Below are 20,988 nucleotides of genomic sequence, written 5' to 3'. Positions count from 1 at the left end.
TTCGATGTAAACCAAGGGGAGACATCCAAATCCAACCGTGATAACGAAAACAACGGACGATAATTTTTTTTTAGAATGAGCGTGTAATTGCAGAGGCCTATCACATCTTTCTCATTCATTCAATTTAAAAAAAAAAAAAAAAAAAAAAATTGGATGAATATTTTCGATCTCCCTATATTTTCAAACTGATTAAATATGCCCCTTGACCTCATTCTATTTTAGAAGACCAATGTAAAATGACTTAAACACCCTCATTTTTCTATTGTTTTTTAGGTGAAAAATTAGAATTTTTTAAGAGGGGTTGATTGGAAAACATAAGACTATCTCAAATATTCAATAAAACAAGGAGGGATTCGTCTAAATCAGCTTTTTAGTGACACCCATAAGGTAACAAAATAGGAACATTGGGGCCGGCTGCAGGCCGATGGGTTGAATGCGACTCCTAACAATGAGGCTCCACTTATATAGTCTAAGCTAGTATAGAAAATTGAATAAAGCATATTGTTTTCTCAATTGGACATTATGGTATTAATTATAAGGAGAGATAAGTTGAAATAAGTCCATGTCCTTTGATTGGCACATGGCACTAAAGCCTACGATACCTAAATTATTTGGATAACTACTTAGTTGACTTATTTACAAATTTGTTGGATTACTATTATGGTATATGGCTTATACTAATTATTGAGATTGTAAAGGTGAATTATATTTTGTCATTTTTACTTTGAATCGTGATAATTTGACGCTATTTTTTCAAATGCCCCCATCATAAAATCGTAAATCCTTTGCTTTGGAATACACAAGAAAAGATTTATGATTCTGTAACAAATATGTCAGGGGCATCTAAAGAAAAAAAAAATGTTAGATTATTATTAGTGTTTAATTTTCTATCATAAATTATATATTCCATTAAATTATTTTCAGTTCTTTCTTTTTCTTACCGACTTTTCTAGTCTCAACCCACAATTGAGACTCTCTCCATCAACAAGACTATTATGACTTGAGGAAAAATTACAGATTTCCTAGGGATACAATTTTCTTGAGAATCCCTAACATCCCAATGGTCATGTTGATGAAGATTGAGGTTTTTGTTTTTATATTTGTATCTATGTCATTTTTATTTCAATATTTTATTTGTTCTTTTGTAATTTGCATTTAAGTTTCGACTTACTCCAAACTCTCTTTCTCTTTGGCATTATTGTTACTCATTTTTCCGCATGTTCAAACCATTTGAAGCAGCTTTTTTTTAAAACTCATATTAGAGTTATTCCTAAATTTCTTTGGATATGCCTATAGTTCAACATTTAACTTCATAAAGCATAATTGATCTTATTTAGTAACTTGTGAACCACTTATTTAATATAATTTGTATGTATTGATCGTATAACATCCTAGAAGTGTTCCTCTATTTTATCAACCCATCATTAATTCTATGGATAATATCTCCATCATTTTATATCATTAGGTATATTTGAACCTAAATTACAAAAGTAACAATTTTCGTTTATTATTCATTTGTCATTCTTAATAAGTTTTTCGTCTTTGCAGTATCCTAAATCCTTACTAAGGTCCTATTTAACTCCGAAATTAAAAAATGATGATGACATCGATTATGTTATTTCTTATTGCATAGGCTTTTCAATAGATAGGTCTCAAATACTGGCACTTGGCATGCATTTGGATGTAGAGATTCAAGCCATAACCATTGTTTAAAGAGATAAACTAATGACCATATTGAAAACTTATCAAGATTCAATTTGGTCAAATCGATTTGTATATATAAAGAATAAACAATAAACATATTAAGATTTGATTAATGAAGAATCTTCGGAATCTGTTATCTTTCACAATATATATATCATTAGAAGTATTTTTATTATATTTCCTTTTACATGGAAACTCCTTTTTTTTTAAGTCTACAACCCTATATAAATTTAAATGAGAAATCCTCAACTTACTAAAATAGTGACGAAAAAGGCCTTACTAAGTCTTATCTATCTTCAAAAAGACCTCAAGATTTGTTACAAATTTCAAGTGCTTTTTTTATAAATCTTGAGGTCTTTTTGATGGTGGATGAGACTTAGTAAGACTAGTCGAACTCAATTTTAATTACTTTTTCCCTAAGTAACGATTTTACACATCTCCCCTCCTTTCACATGTGTCCCCAAATCAGTTAGGGTGATTTAGATATGCGCCTCCACATTTTAGTAAATATTAGAGATACTTTCCTATATTCTCCAAGTGACGAGGTACCACTTTACGTTCGTGGACTTACATAATCAAAGTCCTCTTCAACCTTATTATAAAGTTTTATCGCTCATATTCTATATTTTAGATTTTATTTTTTTTAACCTTCAAGATTCTATCAATAAGATGATGGTAGGATTTTTACGACCTATTAAATCAAAAGTTTTCACAAGACATTAAAGATGAAATTGAATAAATTTACTCAAGAGATTAGCATCTTGAAGTTAAAAAATTTAGGATCACCTTCACCTTATGATTTTATCTTATTCATCCTTCAAATCTCCATATCAAGATAAGATTTTTGGTAAAAAATCAAGGATTTTTTACAACTCATCGAAGACAAGGTTGAATGAGTTAAACATAATTTACTATGACAGTCGGGACCCACATATTTGCGGGCCAAAATCCGCTCACAGCTTTGTTCTTCTCCTTACAAGGAAAAGGAGTTGTGTTAGGGTTACGCAACGCATTGGCCTTGTCCACAATATCATCTTTTTTTGTGGCTCCACCTATCTCACAAGTAGAAAGCGTTGATACAATGTAAGGTCCAAGTCTCACTTATAGATCAGGATCCCAAACGATTCGCAATTGATGTGGGATTAAGTTTCATCCCCCCTATGCCATACTACCCTACTACCACGTGCCTCAAACTCACGTGCCGCACACACGTCTAAAGTCACATGTCCATCCAATAACACATTGGCAAGGGTGTGACATTTACCCCAAATATTAACAATTTAAAGATGATCACACCTTACGAATCGAAGGTATTGAGTTAGAATCTCCCTTAAGAGTCACCCTTAGGGAAATTTTCCCAAAAATTACCTGGTGCATGTGGGACTCGGGGATTACACATGACTCGGGGATTAGTTAAGTTCTCTAAGAGGCTCAAATACCTCGGTTCAGGAAAAAATTTTAAGAAATTTCCTGCAAAAGATCATAAGGGCATTTAGGTCATTTTATATTATCTCTATAAATAATTAATTAAAAACAGTCAAAATAAATGTCAATTAGGGCATGTTATCAGTTTAAAAACACACAAGGATATCTCTAATATTGACCAGAACATTAAGGGGTATTCTTCAAAATCTAAATCAATCAATCACCCCATCCAAGTCCACGCTTAATCCGGTCCACACTTTTTAACTTTGCGCGTGCATAAATCCTATCGTAGGCCCGAGGTGTACAAGAACACCCATTCCCAGATATCAATGCTGAATTGCTGACTTGTACCATATAAAACGCCGTGCCTAACCTTAATTCCTCGAACCAGAAAAACCAAACAAACAAACCTCTCTCACACAGAAGAATCAAATCAAGCACTCATGGGGTTTGGAGGAGGAGGAGATGAAGAATCATCATCCCAAATCCCAAAACAATCCCTATTCCGCTTCAACTCACCACGAGTCCAAGTAACCATGATTGGTCTAGTCTGCTTTTGCTGCCCAGGCATGTTCAATGCCCTCTCTGGCATGGGTGGTGGTGGTCAAGTGAATCCTAAAGCCGCAAACAACGCCAACACCGCTCTCTACACCACCTTCGCCGTCTTCGGAATTCTAGGTGGTGGCATCTACAACATTCTTGGCCCTCGTCTCACTCTTTTCTTCGGCTGCAAGACTTACGTCCTCTACGCTGGGGCATTCCTCTATTACAACCATTACAAACACCAAGCCTTCGCTATCGTCGCGGGTGCTCTCCTGGGTGTTGGCGCAGGCCTTCTATGGGCTTGTCAAGGTGCCATCATGACCTCTTATCCTCCCCCAGCAAGAAAAGGAACATATATTTCTCTCTTTTGGAGTATTTTCAATATGGGTGGTGTTATTGGTGGTTTAATTCCTTTTATTCTCAATTACCATAGAGTTGAAGCTGTTTCTGTTAATGATGGAACTTATATTGCTTTTATGTGCTTCATGTTCGCGGGTGCGCTTCTATCTCTTGGTATATTGCCTCCTAGTCGTGTAATTCGTGATGACGGAAGCAAATGTACTCATATTAAGTACTCCAATGTTTCAATTGAAGGGATGGCGATTCTTAAATTGTTTCTCAATTGGAAGATGCTTTTAATTGTTCCCGCCGCTTGGTCTAGTAATTTTTTCTATAGTTATCAGTTTAATAATGTTAATGGGGCTTTGTTTAATTTGAGGACTAGAGGTTTGAACAATGTGTTTTATTGGGGAGCACAGATGTTGGGTTCAATTGGGATTGGGTATGTTTTGGATTTTAGTTTTAAGAGTAGGAGGATGAGAGGGTACGTTGGAATTGGAGTTGTCGCGCTTCTTGGAACTGCAATTTGGGCTGGTGGGCTTGCTAACCAGTTGACCTACACTTATGCGGAATTGAAAGAGAATGAATTGAATAAGTTGCCTAAGCTGGATTTCAAGAACTCGGGAAAAAGTTTTGCAGGACCGTTTGTGTTGTATTTTAGTTATGGGTTGTTGGATGCCATGTTTCAGAGCTTGGTTTATTGGGTGATTGGTGCCTTGGCCGACGATTCTGAGATCCTTAGCAGGTAAAATTGCCTTTTCCCGTGTTTTTTTTTTTTTCAATGACTATTTCACATAAGTACAAACTAACATTTTTACAGCCTATAGTGTCATATCTAAATATTTTAGAAAGATCACTATGTGTTATATTTTGTGGTGTCATCGGTGGGCTAATTCTGTATTTTTGTGATGGTAGTACGTTAATCATGAATCTCTATGCATATTTGTTTTCATTTTCTGCTAGAGGAAGGATTTTAATTTTCTTTTGGCCTTTTGGGCATAGTTAAATTGGTGTGGCTTCATAGTTTTTATTTTCTTTTCTTGATTTTTGGTTTTTCATGTAAATTCATGTGCTATGGTTGATTTCTTGATTATCGTTTCTTGTTCGTTCTCTTCAATTAGTTTCAAATCTTGGTCATAATCTCAATTATAAGTGAGGTGAACAACAAATATGTTTGATTCCCCTAGAACTTTTTTGATACCTCATTAGTGGATGTATTTGAGTTTCTTGCTATTGTTTGTTTTGATGAATCTTTCAGTCCAAGGACCCTAGCAATGGATTTTAATCACATAAATTGCCTAGCTTGAATTCAATTGACTTAGCCACACCTTGATGTGTTTGATGATTAGCTATCGAAAGTGTTGGGAAGCAATTCTAAGTTGAGATCGGGGATGTCATCAATAACTAGAAATTGAACTGTTTTATGACTCGAATGATAAAGGGAGTGGCATAAGAGAAACTCCCACCGGTCTTTAAATCTCTAAATTTAGAGATAGAGACATCTGAACCTAGCTTCTAAATCTCTAACAGCCCCTCTAAATCACTATTCACAGCTCTAAATTTAGAGACCTTGAGAAATTTTAGATCCCATCTCTAAATCACTATTCATTACTTTTAAATATCCATTTTGTCCCCACTTTTTTTTTTTTTTCCTTAAATGTCATTTTGACGTCCATCTTTTCATAAAACAAATTTTAAATATAATTTATGTTCCCTACTTATTTTCAAAAAAAAAATTTCAATCCCCAATTTAGAGAATGAATAGTGATTTAGAGGGAGGGGGGAGGTTGGAATTCAACTTGGTTCGGAGGAGAGCATCTTCTCTAAATTCAGAGAAGATGCTATTCTGGAGCCAAATTTTAGAGATGTAGGTCGGAGTTTCTCTAATAGGTAGAACTGTAGAAGATTCCTGCTATTGAGGTTTGTAGGCCTCGATAAATGAGTGTCATCTCATGTGGGTTCCCCATCCAAGATAAACTATATCTACACCTAGAGAACTATTAGTGATCGATATCTATTCGAAAGATGTTGGGTTCAAGTTTCTTCATTCCATTATTACTTCTAAAACTTAGTTATTTTCATTGCAGATATGTTGGCTTCTACAAGGGAGTTCAGAGTGCAGGAGGTGCTGTTGCCTGGCAAGTTGACACACACAAGATCCCCTTATTATCACAGCTTATTGTGAACTGGTCCATGACTACCGTGAGCTATCCTTTACTTGCATTAATGGTTATGTTGGCAGTTAAAGATGTTGGCAATTCTGAAGAAGGGGCCATCATTGGCAACAAAGATAATGAAAATGGGGATGAGCTTAGCAAGGCTACTTAAGAACCTAAGCAACATATTTTTCCTTATCCTTCTCTTGTTTTTACTGCATTTTCACAATGTGAACAGAAACCTGTCCTAGTGTGTGATATTTTATTGTTAGGAGAAATGTCATATGTTCAGCTGTATCAAAAGCTAATTAAATTTCTTTGTTTGTGGAAGATCCATGTTCTTAAACTCGTAAATTTGTGTGCTTGAGTTCTCTGCCAAATTCTTGCTTATATGATAGAATGTTTCTATGAACAATGAAACTAGTAGATGTGCAAGAAGAGACAGAACATAGAAGAATTGAAGATCTCAGACCCCAATTAACAACATTTATCATGATTGTGTAACTTCACAGTCATTTTCTTGAGAGATGACCGAAGCCGAATAAAACAAGAACGAAAACAACCAGAAAGCTGGAATCTATAGCTTTCAGGGAAACCTGATCCAAGACTAGATAATGGTGCAATTGAACAAAAAAATATAGAATTTCAAGCTTGTTATGGCTTTCTACGCCTATTTTCCCGACCTTGTTCACTGAAATAGTAGAACCTAGGCCTATATGGATTCAAATTGAATTTATAAGCCATCCAACTAACCAGCAAATGTTTACTACCACTCCCTTTTCCATTGTTTGAGGTTCTCGTAAAATTCATCGTTCAACCAATTATTGTTCTGAAATTTTATAAATTTGTAAAATGTGCACGTTGAAGATTCTAAAAGAGTGCGGAAAAGGGTTAAAGACAGCGGAGATAAACACTCTAAAATTAACAGAAGATATGGTTTTAGATGCAACCGAGCAGAGGAATAAGATTATTTCATCGATGCCATGTCGACTCACCCAAGACCAAAGTTAAAAAATGTGACTAGAGATTTTAGATTACGTGACATTTTGAAAATATCGGCTGAATTTATAAAATGTCTAACTGGATTTTGTGTTTTTTTCAATAAAAAATAATTAATCTTTTGAAGATTTATGTACTTATAGAAGTAAGATTTAAACATGAATAATAGTAATAAATAATTTTAAATGGTTTTGAACTCTTCGAGATGAAATGATTTGGAAGTCAATGTTATAATCACGTTACAACGTGCTATAATCATCTTACGACTGAACTCATCGAACTAAAATTCAGGTACTGGTTGTTCTTGATGAATTACTCACAAGTTATACATGTATTCTAAAATTATAATGAAAAAACATCTCTTAATACAAAACATCAAAAAGTCATTAATTTCTTGAAAAATTTTACATTATTTTTTCGGATTATTGAACCAAGTTTTATCTGAAAAATTCGAATAATATTCGAACAGTAAAGAGTAGTGAATTTCTTCATTAGAGAAAAATGAGAGGGTTATTTTCATCATACCATGAGAGAAGACCCATCTGGCCCATCCATGGTTCTAAATCTCGTCTTAGACCAAGACGAATCATCTCTGTATTGCAACGAGACGGATATACATGATGTCTCAGCCATCACGCCATCTTGCAAGATAAACGAGATGTCTCGCACAATATTTTGAAAATCTCAGCCAAGTAAGTATAACTTAGCTGAGTCAACTGTGATTTTGTAGATTTTAGATTAAAATAATTATCATTTTTAGTATTTAAATATTTATTATATAAATAAAACATGATTTTACCACTGAAAATTTTCTAATATCACCTTATTTTCTTAAAAAAAAATAATTATTATTTTTGTTATAAATATATAAATAAATAATTATAAACCAGTTTAAAGGTTTACCTAGTCCGAGACAACTCGGCCTACGTGGACGAGACGAAACGTCAAACCGAGTTTTGAAACCATTGGCCGCCCATCTCCCCCGATCCTTGGCCTGGTTCTTCCTTTTCTCGTTTTAGAACCCTTCTCTCGCTCTCACTCTGCAGAAGAAGAAGAAGAAGAACGCCATTAAAGAGGAGAGAGAGAGAGAGAGAGCGAGAGAGAGAGGGAGATGTTTCTGCGCGGCATCAATGGTGGTGGAAGTGGAGCTTTTACATTACTGGTGAGACATTTCTCAAAGAAACGAGCTGAGAATCTGAGGAAGATAAACCCAAAAGTTCCTCAACAAGAGGCATCATCTCTTGCCCTAGGTCTCTATCAGGTCATCAAGGATCGTGGCCCCCTCACCATTTCCAACACTTGGAACCATGTCAAGGTCACTCTACTCTCACTCCACTCATCTCCATGTTTTAATCCAACAAACAAACACTCAGAAATTCTTTCTCCTCTAACCACATTTTTTATATATTTAATTCAATTGTCTCTCTTTACTAATTAGTTTGATATAATTTGTATCTCACATCTCTCTCTCTATTTGTTTCAATTATTCTAGCTATTTTTTTTTTCATTAAAAATTATTCAGATTTCACTGTTATACAAATTGAGGTTGTCCAAATCAAGGTTTAAAATATCGAATCGATTGAATGTTTCGGTTAATGAAAAAGCCAATATGGTTTCGGCCAATGCATTTGATTCATACCCGATACATTCAATGTTCAGGATCAATGTTCTGTATTGGTCTCGGTCGATACTGATACGTATCAACCGAAACTTTCCAATAATTTAAACTATATCCCAATTCCATCCAAGGTGTGTTTATAATCTGGACAGTTATTTCCAACAAGATTTCCATTGCAGATCCTTATTAGTAGGAAAATAGTTAATGCCCATCACGTGTTTTCCAACGCAAAACTTTTGATGGATCGGTAAATCACCTTTTGATCCATTGTTGCTTTGCTAGAAGTGTTTTAAAAGGCCTTCTGATTGATGTTGGGAACCTTTTGTACCTTTCCTGAAATATTGTTTGTATTTGTGCAAAGTTGAAGTATGGAGTAGATAAGAGAAAACAGATTGCTTGGGAGTTTTTTTTTTAATGGGTAAGCTAGACTTGAATCCCGACCTCAAAGTTTCTTAGCAATGTGTCAAACCAACTGAGCTATGGGTCTAAGCCCAATTGCTTGGGAGATATTCGTTTTGCCTTGGAGTGATGTTTTGGAAGTAAAGGAACAGGTGTATATTCAAAGGTAAGACAATAATGAATAGGCGATGATTAGAAATATTGAAGGCACTCACGCATCGGGCTTCCATTCTTAAGGAGCTTCAAGTAGTAACCTTTTTGAATTTTGTAAACTTTTTGGAAGATATGGAGTAGATTAGTCTTTTTTCTTAGTACAATTGCTCATTATAAATCCAAAACCACGGGCAGTTTGGACCTGTCCCACAGAATGCACAGATGAAATGAAAGTGCACTACGATTGGTTCGCTTGGATAGAGATTATAGTGATAAGAGATTTTTAGGGTGTAGTATGAGCTGAAAGTTCGTGTGGTTGTGCATGACATGGAACATCATAATATCAAGTCTAGCGAAGGTGCTTCTGCAGTGATTTGGTAAAGTCCGTGTATGATGATACCATAGACCTGGTATCAAAACACCGCCTTCACACTTACACTTATCTAAAGAAAATAATATAAAGCTTAGCATCCATATTGTTGTTATTCTTTATATATAAAAGCCATCAGTTTCCATGTTTTAATACAGTGCATTTTTGGTTAATTACATCCACTCATCCAGTACAATGTGGTATTATTATATCCAAATAGGTTAGAATGGTTGTAGAAATCACTAAAAAGTTAATGATACCTGCTAATAAGTTTGTGAACCATGTGTTGGTTGGCTCACCAAAATGTGTAAAAAGCTTTGTTTTTTTTCTTTTTCAAATTGAAGCTCTAAGCCATTTAAAGGCAATGTATAGGTTCCATCAACTAACAATTGGTAATTGATAATGGCCTTTGCTATTTTTTTTTTTGTTTGTATGAAAAGGTTTTTCATTTAATCTGTAAAATATCTGAATTTTATGAAGTAGCTGGTTATTCTCTTCATAGTTGCAGGTGTTACTCCCATTCCCATTTAAACCCTTTTCTCACTCATACAGCTTGAATCAGCAAACAGCCTATAGATAGCTGGACAAGGTCTTGTCCATGTTATAAAATGAGTCAACTATGAGGTGGTTATGATTTCCGCCTAAACCAATTTAATGACCATTCCGATGTCACCATAGAGGGAATAGGAGGGATGGCATCAAAGAGAGAGAAAAGACGAGTAGGGGGAAGTGACAACACTTAGGTTGTATAAAAGAGGGAGAAAGAAAAGTTATGATATATTGGGTTGAGTTGTACATCCCCCTTTCATCATGTCTAGGACTAGGCTTACAAATTTCTCCTGTGGCCTGGCACGGCCCAACTTTTCTAGGCCGAAACCCAGCCCATCTTGAGCCTGATATGCAGATGGGTGAGCTTGAGCTTGGGTTTCAAAAGGCCAAACCAAAACTCAGCTTGCACCTTGAGCCCTGGGCCTTTCTGTTTTCCTCCCCTCCCTCCACTTAAAGAATAAAAAAACCCTCCCCAAAGCCTGAACCAAGCTTGTGGCCTGAAGCCTGTTGTTTGGGCGGGTCGCAGGTCAAGTTCGAGCTTGAGTTTAGATGCACGGCTTGAAGCATTATTGTAGAGGGTCAACCCAACCTAGCCTGAACCAAGCCCAACCTGGACCAATTGCATCCCTATCTAGGATCCCTTATTTATAGGCAGGTTTGGTGTGAAAAAGACCAAGGCACCCTTGTAACTGAAATCTTTTGTAGTCTCATGAGTGTATGATGTAAGAAGACGAGAATGCTCTCCTTTCTTATCTAAAACTTGTCATAGAACATTCTTATGTCTGATATAGATGTCAGAAGGGTGGAGCGTAAGATATTTGAGCTAAAGAATATCTGGGTTCAACGTAAAAAAGGGCTTGAGATCAAGGAGAAGGGAAGAAGAATGGATTCGACTATTCAGTTGTTGGATGAGGAGGCAAGCTGGGTTTCTAATCAACTCGAGTTAGCAAGGACTTCATCAAAAATCTTCAAGGCAAAGTATGCTAAGGATGGGAGAATCTTTCTGATTCAGGGAGAGATAAATCACTTCGGCAGATTTCTGAAACTTCAACAGTTTTTGGAAAAATTTCGGTCTCGTGGGATTGTGTTCCCAGAAGGTTCAGGAGGAAAATGTTGGGGGGAAGTAAGTTTAGCTATTAAAAGCTGGTTAAGTCCGGATGAGAAGATGAAGGCTCCAATGGAAGTGGGGGAGAGAACCAATCCGTGGGCAAGGGCTCCGTATAAAGCTCAAGCCCCTATGACAGAGTTTCCTGCTTCGTTAGAGGAGGAGATGAGCCCCAATCGAGAGGTAAAACAAGCTCATAACAACGGCACAGTGTTCGGCAAATGGAGATGGGCCTTTATTTGTAGTTCGAGCTCTCTGGAAGCAGATTGGGAGGAGTTTTTGTCATTAATGAAACTTGAGCTTTCTCAATTTTCGAAGGTTAAACTATTAGAATGGAGTCCACTGAACCGGATTTTCTTGTTGGGTAATAGAAAGGAATTTTTGAAGGTGAACTTAAGGAGAACGGTGTCGGTGGGTAACGTCTCTTTCAGTTTACGTCCTTGGTTCACGGATTGCAATGCTCTAAGACCAGTTTGGAACGAAAAGGGTACGTGGGTTAGCATCAGTGGTCTTCCATTTCATCTGTGGGTTAATCATGCCTTCCGTAAGATTGGAGCCCAGTTGGGCGGGCTTCTAGAGGTGGAACCGAGTACCCTAAGGTGCGCGAGATTGGCAAGTGCGAAGCTTAAGGTTGGTTGCTCTCCATGGAAGATGCCTCGCGGACTGTATCTCTGGGTGGACGGCTTCCGTTACAAGCTAGGGGTAGAGGTGGACATGGCAGGTAAAGAGTATGAGGGGCAGGAATCCATGGTAGAGCGGAAGCAAGGAGAAGAGGTTGGGAGCATAGGCTCAGTGAAGACTAGCTCACAAGCTGCTGAAATGTTGTGTGAGCCAATAGAAGATGGAGAACAGTTGGAGAAGAACATACCTGGAGTTAGTGAAAGGGATCGGGCATTATCAAAACATGGGGGAGGTTGCGTGAGAAATCAACAGAAATTCAAAATGCGATCAGGCTTAGGAACACGTGTCAAGCGAAAATTTCTCATCAAGCCACGTCGAAAAGTTGATAAGCACGCGCGTACGGTGCATTTATTACGCAGGGCAGCTAAAAATCTCGAATTTATTCGGTGGCTGCGAGTTTATGGGATAGTGGATCCTTGTAAGCCCAAAGACTATGGTGTAGGGCCTGAGTGGAAAGAGGCCCATGGAAGTGTTAGTGAGCCCGCAGCAGTGGAGGTGGATTACCAAGTCAAAACTGGATCGGGCAGCAGTGGTCCAGAGAGAAGATCGAAGGGTTCAAACCCAAGTTGCGGCCCAGGACCAAATGATAAGTATCCATTTCAGCTTAAGAAGGCTCCTAAACGTACTGGCCCATCTGTTAATTGGATCGGGCGGAGGACAGCCCGTGGACATTTTAAGAATGATGTTAAGGCTAAGAGAGTTATTAGGAAATGGAGGAAGAAAGGAGATCAGTCGTCTGCTTCTCATCTCTCAATTTCAGAAGAGAGAGGCAAGTTCAAGGAGATGGAACATGACGTTTGGTCGAGTTTCGAAATTGAAGGCAGTCCGTTGATGATGAGTAAGGCACAGGAGTCTTTTGGGCAGGATAATAGAGCGAATGGAAGAATTTTATCCAGTGGAGGGGAACTGGAAGCGGAGACGCGGGCGGGTAGGTGGTCCGATCCAAGCCGAGGAGAGATTCAGTCAGAATTTGAGGGTTATACCTATCGTCAGAAGGAGGTTAGTGAATCACGACCATTAACAGAAGGTCTATTTGATCAAAAGGGATCAGATGTGGTTAAGAAGCTTGAGGCTGGGCATTCCAAAGCTTGGTCGCAGCCTGAGAGTGGAGTTCTAGTAAGATATACTTCAGAGTTTATGACTCCGTGGTCGACTTATAGTAGAGATTTGAATAGAAAGGGAATAAGCCAGACAAGTGATAGAGAATTGGGTAGTAAGGAGTTGGGACAAGCCACCTTGTTATTTAGCATTTCTTCTTCTACAAGGGAGACTTGTGAAGTCACAACGACACCAGATTTATTGAGGCATATAGAAGGCGAAGAGGAGCAGTCAAGAAATAATCTCATTTCAGTGAAAAGAATCCAAAATAGACTTCGAACTGATCTATGGAGACATCCAGCTATAACGAGAGTTCCCGAAACCCTTAGCAACAGATTTTTAGAGTATTGGAACACAGGTAACTTATTGGTGATAATCCTTATTGGTCCTTTCTGTCCTCCTCAGGTATTGTCCTTACTTCCTGATGGATTTTTTCGTTTAAGTGATCATAATTCTTCTGCGTTTGCGTCGTTGTTTTTCTCTTTGGATGTTTCGTTGCTTGGTCCTTGTGGTGCGTGTTCCCTGTACAGGTCTCAACCTTCTGTAGCCGTAGTCGATTTCCTCCAATCATGTGAGCTTATCCGAGAGGATGAAGGTAGAAGGGAGAGCAGGAAAGAAGGCAGTCAGTTAACTTCGGTATCATTACTATCCAACCAGAATCCAGGGGAGTTGGAAGTTGTGAATCGAACAGAAACGTATAATGATGGATATTGGGCCGAAAGAGACAGGGGTGAACCGACTTTGGAATCTTGTGAGGAAGGGATAGTTAGGACTGAGTTGGAAACGATAGAATGGCTTGTCAATGAAGCTCTAAGCTTGGCGGAAGAGTTTGGTTTAGTCCCAGAGGTAGAGGATAGAGAGTCCTCCTTGATTCTAAGGGTGGCTGTCGGAGATTTAAGAGAGAGAACAGTCCTAGAAGAGGAATTAAATCGCATCAATCAAGCATATGGAGTTGAGGAGAGGATTGAACAAGTGGATCATGAGAATACTCAGGAAATCCGAAGCTATAGGGACGGAGAAAATAATGAGTTGGTGGTGGTGGCACCCTTGGAGATGACAAGGAGTTTAATCAGAACAAGAGTAGACAAGGAGTTGGTCAGAGAGGAGAAGAGGTAGATGAGCCTTGTCCGTTCCGGGTATTGTTAGGTGTCCAATGTTGCTTAAAGTTATTTCTTGGAATGTTAAGGGGTAAGGTGATAGGAGTAAAATGGCAGCGGTGAAAGCGTTCATTAGAAGTAAGAATCCGGTCATTGTTACGATTCCGGAATCTAAGTTAGCCAATTGTGATGATAAAATCATTAAGGAAATTTGGGGAAGAAATATTGATTGGATTGCTCTACCGGCTTTAGGTTCAGTTGGCGGGATTATTATGATGTGGAATAAGGATTGGATTCAAGTGACAGATAACTTAGTAGGGGCCTTCTCGATCTCAATTAGGTGCAAGAAAAGGGATGAAGACTTTCAATGGGTGTTCTCGGGAATTTATGGCCCAACCATTAATAAGGAAAGGAAGCAATTTTGGGAGGAGCTTGAGGATGTGGCGGGATATTGGGAGGAACCTTGGGTCCTAGGAGGGGATTTTAATGTCATCAGATTCACTCATGAGAAGAATATGGGTTCGAACATATCTAAGGGGATGAGAAATTTTAATGAGTTCATAGGTAGACACCGTTTGATGGATTTTCCTCTCTTGGGTAGGCGATTCACGTGGTCCAACAACCAAGAGAATGCAAGGATGTCAAGATTAGACAGGTTTCTGGTTGATAATGTGTGGGAGGAAAAGTTCCCTAATGTGATTCAGTTGGCTAGCCCTAGCCCAGTTTCTGATCATACTCCTATCTTTTTGGAAGCAGGCCACCCTAGACAACACCCTCTCCCCTTTAGATTCTAAAACATGTGGTTAATGCAACCCAACTTCCTTGAGCTCGTCAGGAATTGGTGGATTGAGTGCACTCCTATAGGAAATCCGGGTTGGGTGTTTAAGAAGAAGCTCAAATTTTTGAAAGAAAAGTTGAAGACTTGGAACAAAGAGGTTCTGGGGAGAGTCGAGGTGAAAAAGAAAGAGATTTTGACAGATATTGAAACCTTGGATAATAAGGAGGAAGAAAGGTCTTTGAGTTTGGATGAGAGAAATAAAATAATAGAGTTGAAGTCGGAATTCCAAAGAGTGGCTCTAATGGAGGAAATAAGTTGGAAACAAAAGTCGAGGGTAAAATGGCTGAAAGAAGGGGATAATAACACAAATTTTTTTCATAAAGTGGCCAATTTTCATAGAAGGAGTAATCAGCTGGACAAACTCTACATCAAGGATGTTTTGGTGGAAGGTGAAGAGGAAATCAGGGAAGGGGTGGTGAATTTTTACAAAGATTTGTACAAGGAAAATGAACCCTTAAGACCGAGACCGGATAATCTAGAGTTTAACTCCTTGAGTCAGGAGGAGAGGGAGTGGTTGGAAAGGAAAATAGGAGAGGAGGAGGTCAGATCAGTCCTGTTTTCGATGAGCGGGGATAAGGCGCCGGGACCTGATGGGTTTAATATGGACTTTTTCAAGCATTGTTGGGATATCATATCGCATGACTTCATGGAGGTCATTAATGAATTGCAAGAGAAGAAATACTTAGATTATAGCCTTAATAGCACTTTTGTGGCCCTAATCCCCAAGAAAGCCGGGGCGGATAAGCTAAGAGATTTTAGACCCATTAGCTTGGTTAGCTCAGTTTACAAAATTATTTCCAAAGTCTTGGCATCAAGGTTGAAAACAGTTATCCCTAGATTGATTGGTGATGAGCAAGGAGCTTTTATCAGGGGAAGACAAATTCTAGATGGGGTGTTGATAACAAATGAGTGTCTGGACTCTAGGGTTAAGAAGAAGCAAGTGGGGTTGATAGGGAAAATTGATTTATAGAAGGCTTATGATCATGTAAGTTGGGACTTCTTAGAGTATATGATGGGGAGGATGGGTTTTGGAGGGATGTGGTTTAGTTGGATAATGAAATGCGTTTCAACGGTGTCTTACTCGATTTTGGTCAATGGGAGTCCGGCCGGTTACTTTAGAGGTTCGAGAGGGTTGAGGCAAGGAGATCCTTTATCTCCCTTTTTGTTTCTTATTATAGCCGAAGCCCTAGGTAGGTTATTTAAAAGAGCAGTTGAGTTAGGTAAGTTGTCGGGATTTAGGGTGAATAACAGTCCTTTGATTTCCCATCTTCAATTTGCAGATGACACATTAGTTTTCCTGGATCATTCGAAGGACCAGGTGAGGGTGCTTCGAGTTTTATTGTGTTGCTTTGAGGCTATGTCAGGATTACATATTAATTTGCAAAAGAGCAAGTTTTTTGGGGTAGGAGATGTGAATGATATTCATTTGATGGCCACAACTTTGGGATGTGGGTACAACTCCCTGCCCACGTCCTACTTGGGCTTACCTTTGGGAGCACCCTATAATAGCAGTAAAATTTGGGATGGTGTGATTGAGCAGTTGGAGAAAAGGTTGAGTACGTGGAAGGCCAATTATCTTTCGAAAGGAGGGAGAGTAACTTTAATCAAAAGTACCTTAACAAGTATTCCGGTTTACTTTCTCTCGTTGTTCACACTTCCAAGATCCGTCGAGATTAGATTAGAAAGACTCATGAGGGATTTTTTGTGGAATGATAAGAGTGGCAAAAAGAAGTATCATTTGGCCAGATGGAAAGTGATTTGCAAGCCAAAAAAGAATGGTGGGTTGGGCATAAGGGGGCTTAGATTAGCTAATAGAGCGTTGCTAGGTAAGTGGCTTTGGAGGTTCGGTGAGGAGGGGTAGATTGTGGAGGAAGGTTATTATGGCTAAGTACGGGGAGAGAGGGTTTGGATGGTATAGCGGTGAGTCTAGAGATTCGTATGGTTGTAGTGTTTGGAAAGGAGTTTTGAAAGTGGGCAAGGATTTTGAGGATGGGATTAGGTTCAAAGCAGGGTTGGGAGACATAATCAGATTTTGGGAAGACAGTTGGTGTGGCACTTCGGATCTGGCGACTCAATTTCCGTCTTTGTACGTTTGTTCTATGAAAAAGAATCGATCTATCCAGCAATGTTTGATTCGTAACGAGACCGGCTCTACCTGGGATTTGGGGTTTAGGAGACACTTTAATGATTGGGAGCTAACTGAAGTTACATCTTTCCTTGATCTCCTGCATACGATTCAACTCAATGAAAGCGAACATGATAGGTGGGAATGGACAAGGGCTAAGAACTTGAGATTCTCTGTCAGGTCCTTCCATAAGTGGCTCATTCCTTTTACTTAGCATTCTCTGGCGGCTTCTATCATTTGGTTCAAGTCAGTTCCCTCTAAAATCTCCTTTTTTGTTTGGTTGGCTTCCTTCGGAAGGATTCTTACAATGGATAATTTAATAACTCGAGGTTGGATCACCCTAAATTGTTGTCCTCTATGTTTGAGAGAAGGGGAATCTGTTGATCATATTTTAATTCATTGCTCATTTTCTTATAATATTTGGTCAACCTTCCTAGGTCTTTTTTCGTACTAGTTGGGTCTTCCCTCGTAAGTTCTCTTCCTTACTAGTAGAATGAACCAGTATCAATTTCCACGACAAAAAACGTATCTTGTGGACTATGCTACCTTCGGCTATTGCTTGGGGGGTTTGGAACGAGAGAAATAACAGGGTGTTCAATAGTAAGGTTAGAAGCTATCATGCAGGATTCTTAGAGATCTTGGGCTTGTTATACTTGTGGTCCAAACAGAACACGGAGTTCGCGGGGAGTACTTTTGATGACTTTGTTTTTAGATGGAACTCTTTGTGTATCAATTGAGCCTGTAATGTTCCTTATTTTTCTTTTTGGTGTGTTGTGGGAGGCTGTCTCGGCCTCCTTGTATTTTGTATTTTGTTTTTCCACATATTAATATATTATACTTTTCAAAAAAAATAGATGTCAGAATGTGTCCTGACATTTTATATGATTTCTGGACATGCCTTGACATCTTACATAACGGTTAGTTGTTGTACAACATGGTCTATGCCATGTGCCTCCAGCTGCTGCCACACTTACCTTTCTACAAAGGCATTCCGTGTGGATGCGCCAATGTGGCTTTTCTCCTAATGACCTCCAGATCTTTGACTCTAGTTATTCCCTTAGAGGTGTTATTCGCATGTGTAACACCATATTTTAGGTGTCTGTGGGGCATACTTTCCTTAAAGGCGCATGACACCATTGTAATGTTTATGTGACTTTCTGGTACTACATGTCGCCTAGGGACCAAGTAATTCATATTGAAATAAATAAGTAGAGAACATCCTTGCATTTCTATTAAGATAGGAGGAATTTGTTTAATGAAAAAAAAATGAATACACATACTGTATACTTATTAGTTTATCCGGCTGTGGTCTGAGAAAACCTCCCTCCTGAGCTCTATTTTTGTACATCTATACAAATTTTCCCCTCCTCCCCACCACCATGCCTTGTTTTTTGGTAATACATTTTTACTTCATGGGTAAAGAAAAAAGGAAATATAGCAAATCACATAATTCAAAGACTAATGAAACTAGTTGCAACCATTACAAGATGCTTGGTCATCATTTGATTCCTCATAAGCTGGATCTGTGCTTCTAGATGAGTGTCATTAGTGTTTCATTTTTGGCCCTCAAAATTTTGCTAACAGGAACTTCTACTCTGACCTAGACCCATGCAATGTGTGGTGCAAGAGGTTACTTTCCTTAGTGTAAAGCCAAGCCAACATTAAATTTCTATGTAACTGATCAGTTCTGTCTATCGCCACCGTATGCACGTCATGTTCATTAATCAAATCGATCAAGTATTTTACATTTTGTAGTTTATTTGATTCATCAAATATTTTTATACGTAAATCATCTTTCAGGGAGACCACCAAAAAAGTTCATTAAGCTTCTATTCTGATTGTCAGCAGGGGCGGATTTACATTGGGGGCACTTGCCCCCGACAAAAATTTTCGAAGCCTATGAGGATACATGAGTTATTGCGACAGATAACAGCGGCGGATTTTCCCTCACAAAATTGTTTCCTCTATTGGTTGCCCCCACGAGAGCAAAAAATTCTCCCCCCCCCCAATTTTCAGTACAATCATCTGAAACCATGGCCGATTCTATATCTTTCATGCATTTCTTTTGATTTCCAGTCCTCTCCTTATTTCTGACTTCATTCATAAGAAACTTGTGAGGTTTATGTTCTGGATTGAGATGTGACCCACAGCATCACACATCGCTCGAAAACTGCTCCACTTCAGGGCATTGATGGAATGATGACCATATCACCATGGCAACAAAAGCATTCCTATTCTTGAAATAATCCTCCATAGGTTTTCACATCAACATTTCATTTGCACCTCTCATCCCTTTTTTTTTGGTCACTACATTTTCTGATCCAACAATATTGAGGACTGTAGGAATATTTTTTTTTGTTTTTTTGGATGTGTGATCTCATTATTATTATTAGTTATCAGAATTCAACTCTTAGCTCTTCTTATTAAGTTTTCATATTAGTTAATTTGAAGAAAAAATTTATTATCATGGATTCGAAGTGCTTCGGTTTAATCAGATTTTCTATTTCAACAGGAAGCCAGTATTAGCGGATTGAACAGTAAAACACACATGAAGATTATGCTGAAATGGATGAGAGGAAGGAAGATGCTGAAGTTGTTTTGCAACCAAATTGGTTCCAATAAGAAGTTTTTCCTTACAACTCTGCCTGAAGACCCTCATACTGATCAATTGAATAACTCATTGCAACTGAAACTGGAGACTGAGAAGCCTACAATGAAAAGAAATAAGAAAAAAAAGAAGTCCCAAGTAAAGAAAAAAACAAAAACATGAGCTTTCATCAAATTTAGGAATAGACATGGGAAGCTGAACTCATTCATAAGTAATTCTACCTGTAATCCAAACGGTTTCATTCCAGTGCTTTCTTTGCTGGATACATATTTTGCTGCACCACATTTGCTTTCAATTGTCTTAAAACTATTTGCTCCCTCCATGTGGTTGGCTATCTCCTGGGGTTTGTGCTGTACTTGTTTCTTGTGCTTTCATAACTGTGCTATCCATGACATAGGCTGTTTTAAAACTGGTAGACTTCATGATCAAATGGTTTGAGTTTGGGCAGTACAGATTAGTATTCAAATGATAGATGCTCCATTTGAACTGGATAAGAGCCGATTTCATCGTTATTGAGTTATTGAAAGTATGTTCATATTCACTTTCATTATCTCAATCCATGTTCTTTTGGGTATTCCTAGACAGGAGTTCGAGGTCAAGATTGTTATGGTTTAGAACATCCCTCCCCCGCCCCCCCTTTTAAAATCTTTATCTGATTACAAGTGCTGCTAAAACAGTGAAATTGGGTTTTTGACGGACCCAAAGAATGGGTTAATGTCTGCAGCTCAGCCAGAAAGATCGACAAACCATTTGTTTCACTCGAACGATTTCTTATGCCAAATGCCACCAACAATTGCCCACTCTTTTTTCCAATCTCAAGCCATCATGTTATGAACTCTCGGCTTAATGGCAACCATCTACTATACAACCATTATAATTCTAGTAAGTAGATGAAGGTATCTGCTCAATGATCTAGTAAAAACAAAATACTACAATAAATCTAAACAAATCATGCTCCTCCATTCCACTTTGTACATAACCAAAACATAGTAATGTAGCACCTGAATTTAAAGGTGTTCTCTTTGAAGGTTTCTTGTTAAAAACACTTCGTGATGGGGGATAGGATTTAGTTTCTATTCTGTTTTACTGTATTTGGGTTTTCTCTGCGTTATTTGTAACCTTTATTGGGTCGTCTTGACCCTTTTTTCTAATACCATATTTGTTTATGGAAAAAGAAAAAA

At 38.2% G+C, this 20,988-nt stretch overlaps 2 protein-coding genes across 2 annotated transcripts; both read left to right on the top strand.

Moving 5' to 3' along the window:
• Nucleotides 1-3,472: 3,472 nt before the first annotated feature.
• LOC147390731 (UNC93-like protein 1) lies at nt 3,473-6,497 on the top strand. Its single transcript, XM_086459879.1, has 2 exons — nt 3,473-4,756; nt 6,099-6,497. The coding sequence occupies exons 1-2, from the start codon at nt 3,573-3,575 to the stop codon at nt 6,337-6,339; spliced, it is 1,425 nt and encodes a 474-aa protein (XP_086316005.1). The 5' UTR covers nt 3,473-3,572; the 3' UTR covers nt 6,340-6,497.
• Nucleotides 6,498-8,215: 1,718 nt separating this feature from the next.
• On the top strand, nt 8,216-20,086 carry LOC147390730 (tumor necrosis factor receptor family protein). Its single transcript, XM_086457308.1, has 2 exons — nt 8,216-8,481; nt 19,712-20,086. The coding sequence occupies exons 1-2, from the start codon at nt 8,278-8,280 to the stop codon at nt 19,967-19,969; spliced, it is 462 nt and encodes a 153-aa protein (XP_086313434.1). The 5' UTR covers nt 8,216-8,277; the 3' UTR covers nt 19,970-20,086.
• The last annotated feature ends 902 nt before the right edge of the window (nt 20,087-20,988 follow it).

Source organism: Akebia trifoliata, chromosome 11 (genome assembly GCF_017979445.1).
Source record: "Akebia trifoliata isolate Shusen 1 chromosome 11, ASM1797944v1, whole genome shotgun sequence".
NCBI lineage: Eukaryota > Viridiplantae > Streptophyta > Magnoliopsida > Ranunculales > Lardizabalaceae > Akebia > Akebia trifoliata.
Note: the sequence above shows the minus strand (reverse complement) of the source record. Positions and strands in the feature narration are given on the sequence as shown.

Bases quoted from the DNA above. Each gene is read 5' to 3' on its own strand.
- LOC147390731 (XM_086459879.1), top strand. From the start codon at position 3,573: ATGGGGTTTGGAGGAGGAGGAGATGAAGAATCATCATCCCAAATCCCA. The intron at 4,757-6,098 runs GTAAAATTGCCT...TTTTCATTGCAG, and splicing joins GATTCTGAGATCCTTAGCAG to ATATGTTGGCTTCTACAAGG.
- LOC147390730 (XM_086457308.1), top strand. From the start codon at position 8,278: ATGTTTCTGCGCGGCATCAATGGTGGTGGAAGTGGAGCTTTTACATTA. The intron at 8,482-19,711 runs GTCACTCTACTC...CTATTTCAACAG, and splicing joins ACACTTGGAACCATGTCAAG to GAAGCCAGTATTAGCGGATT.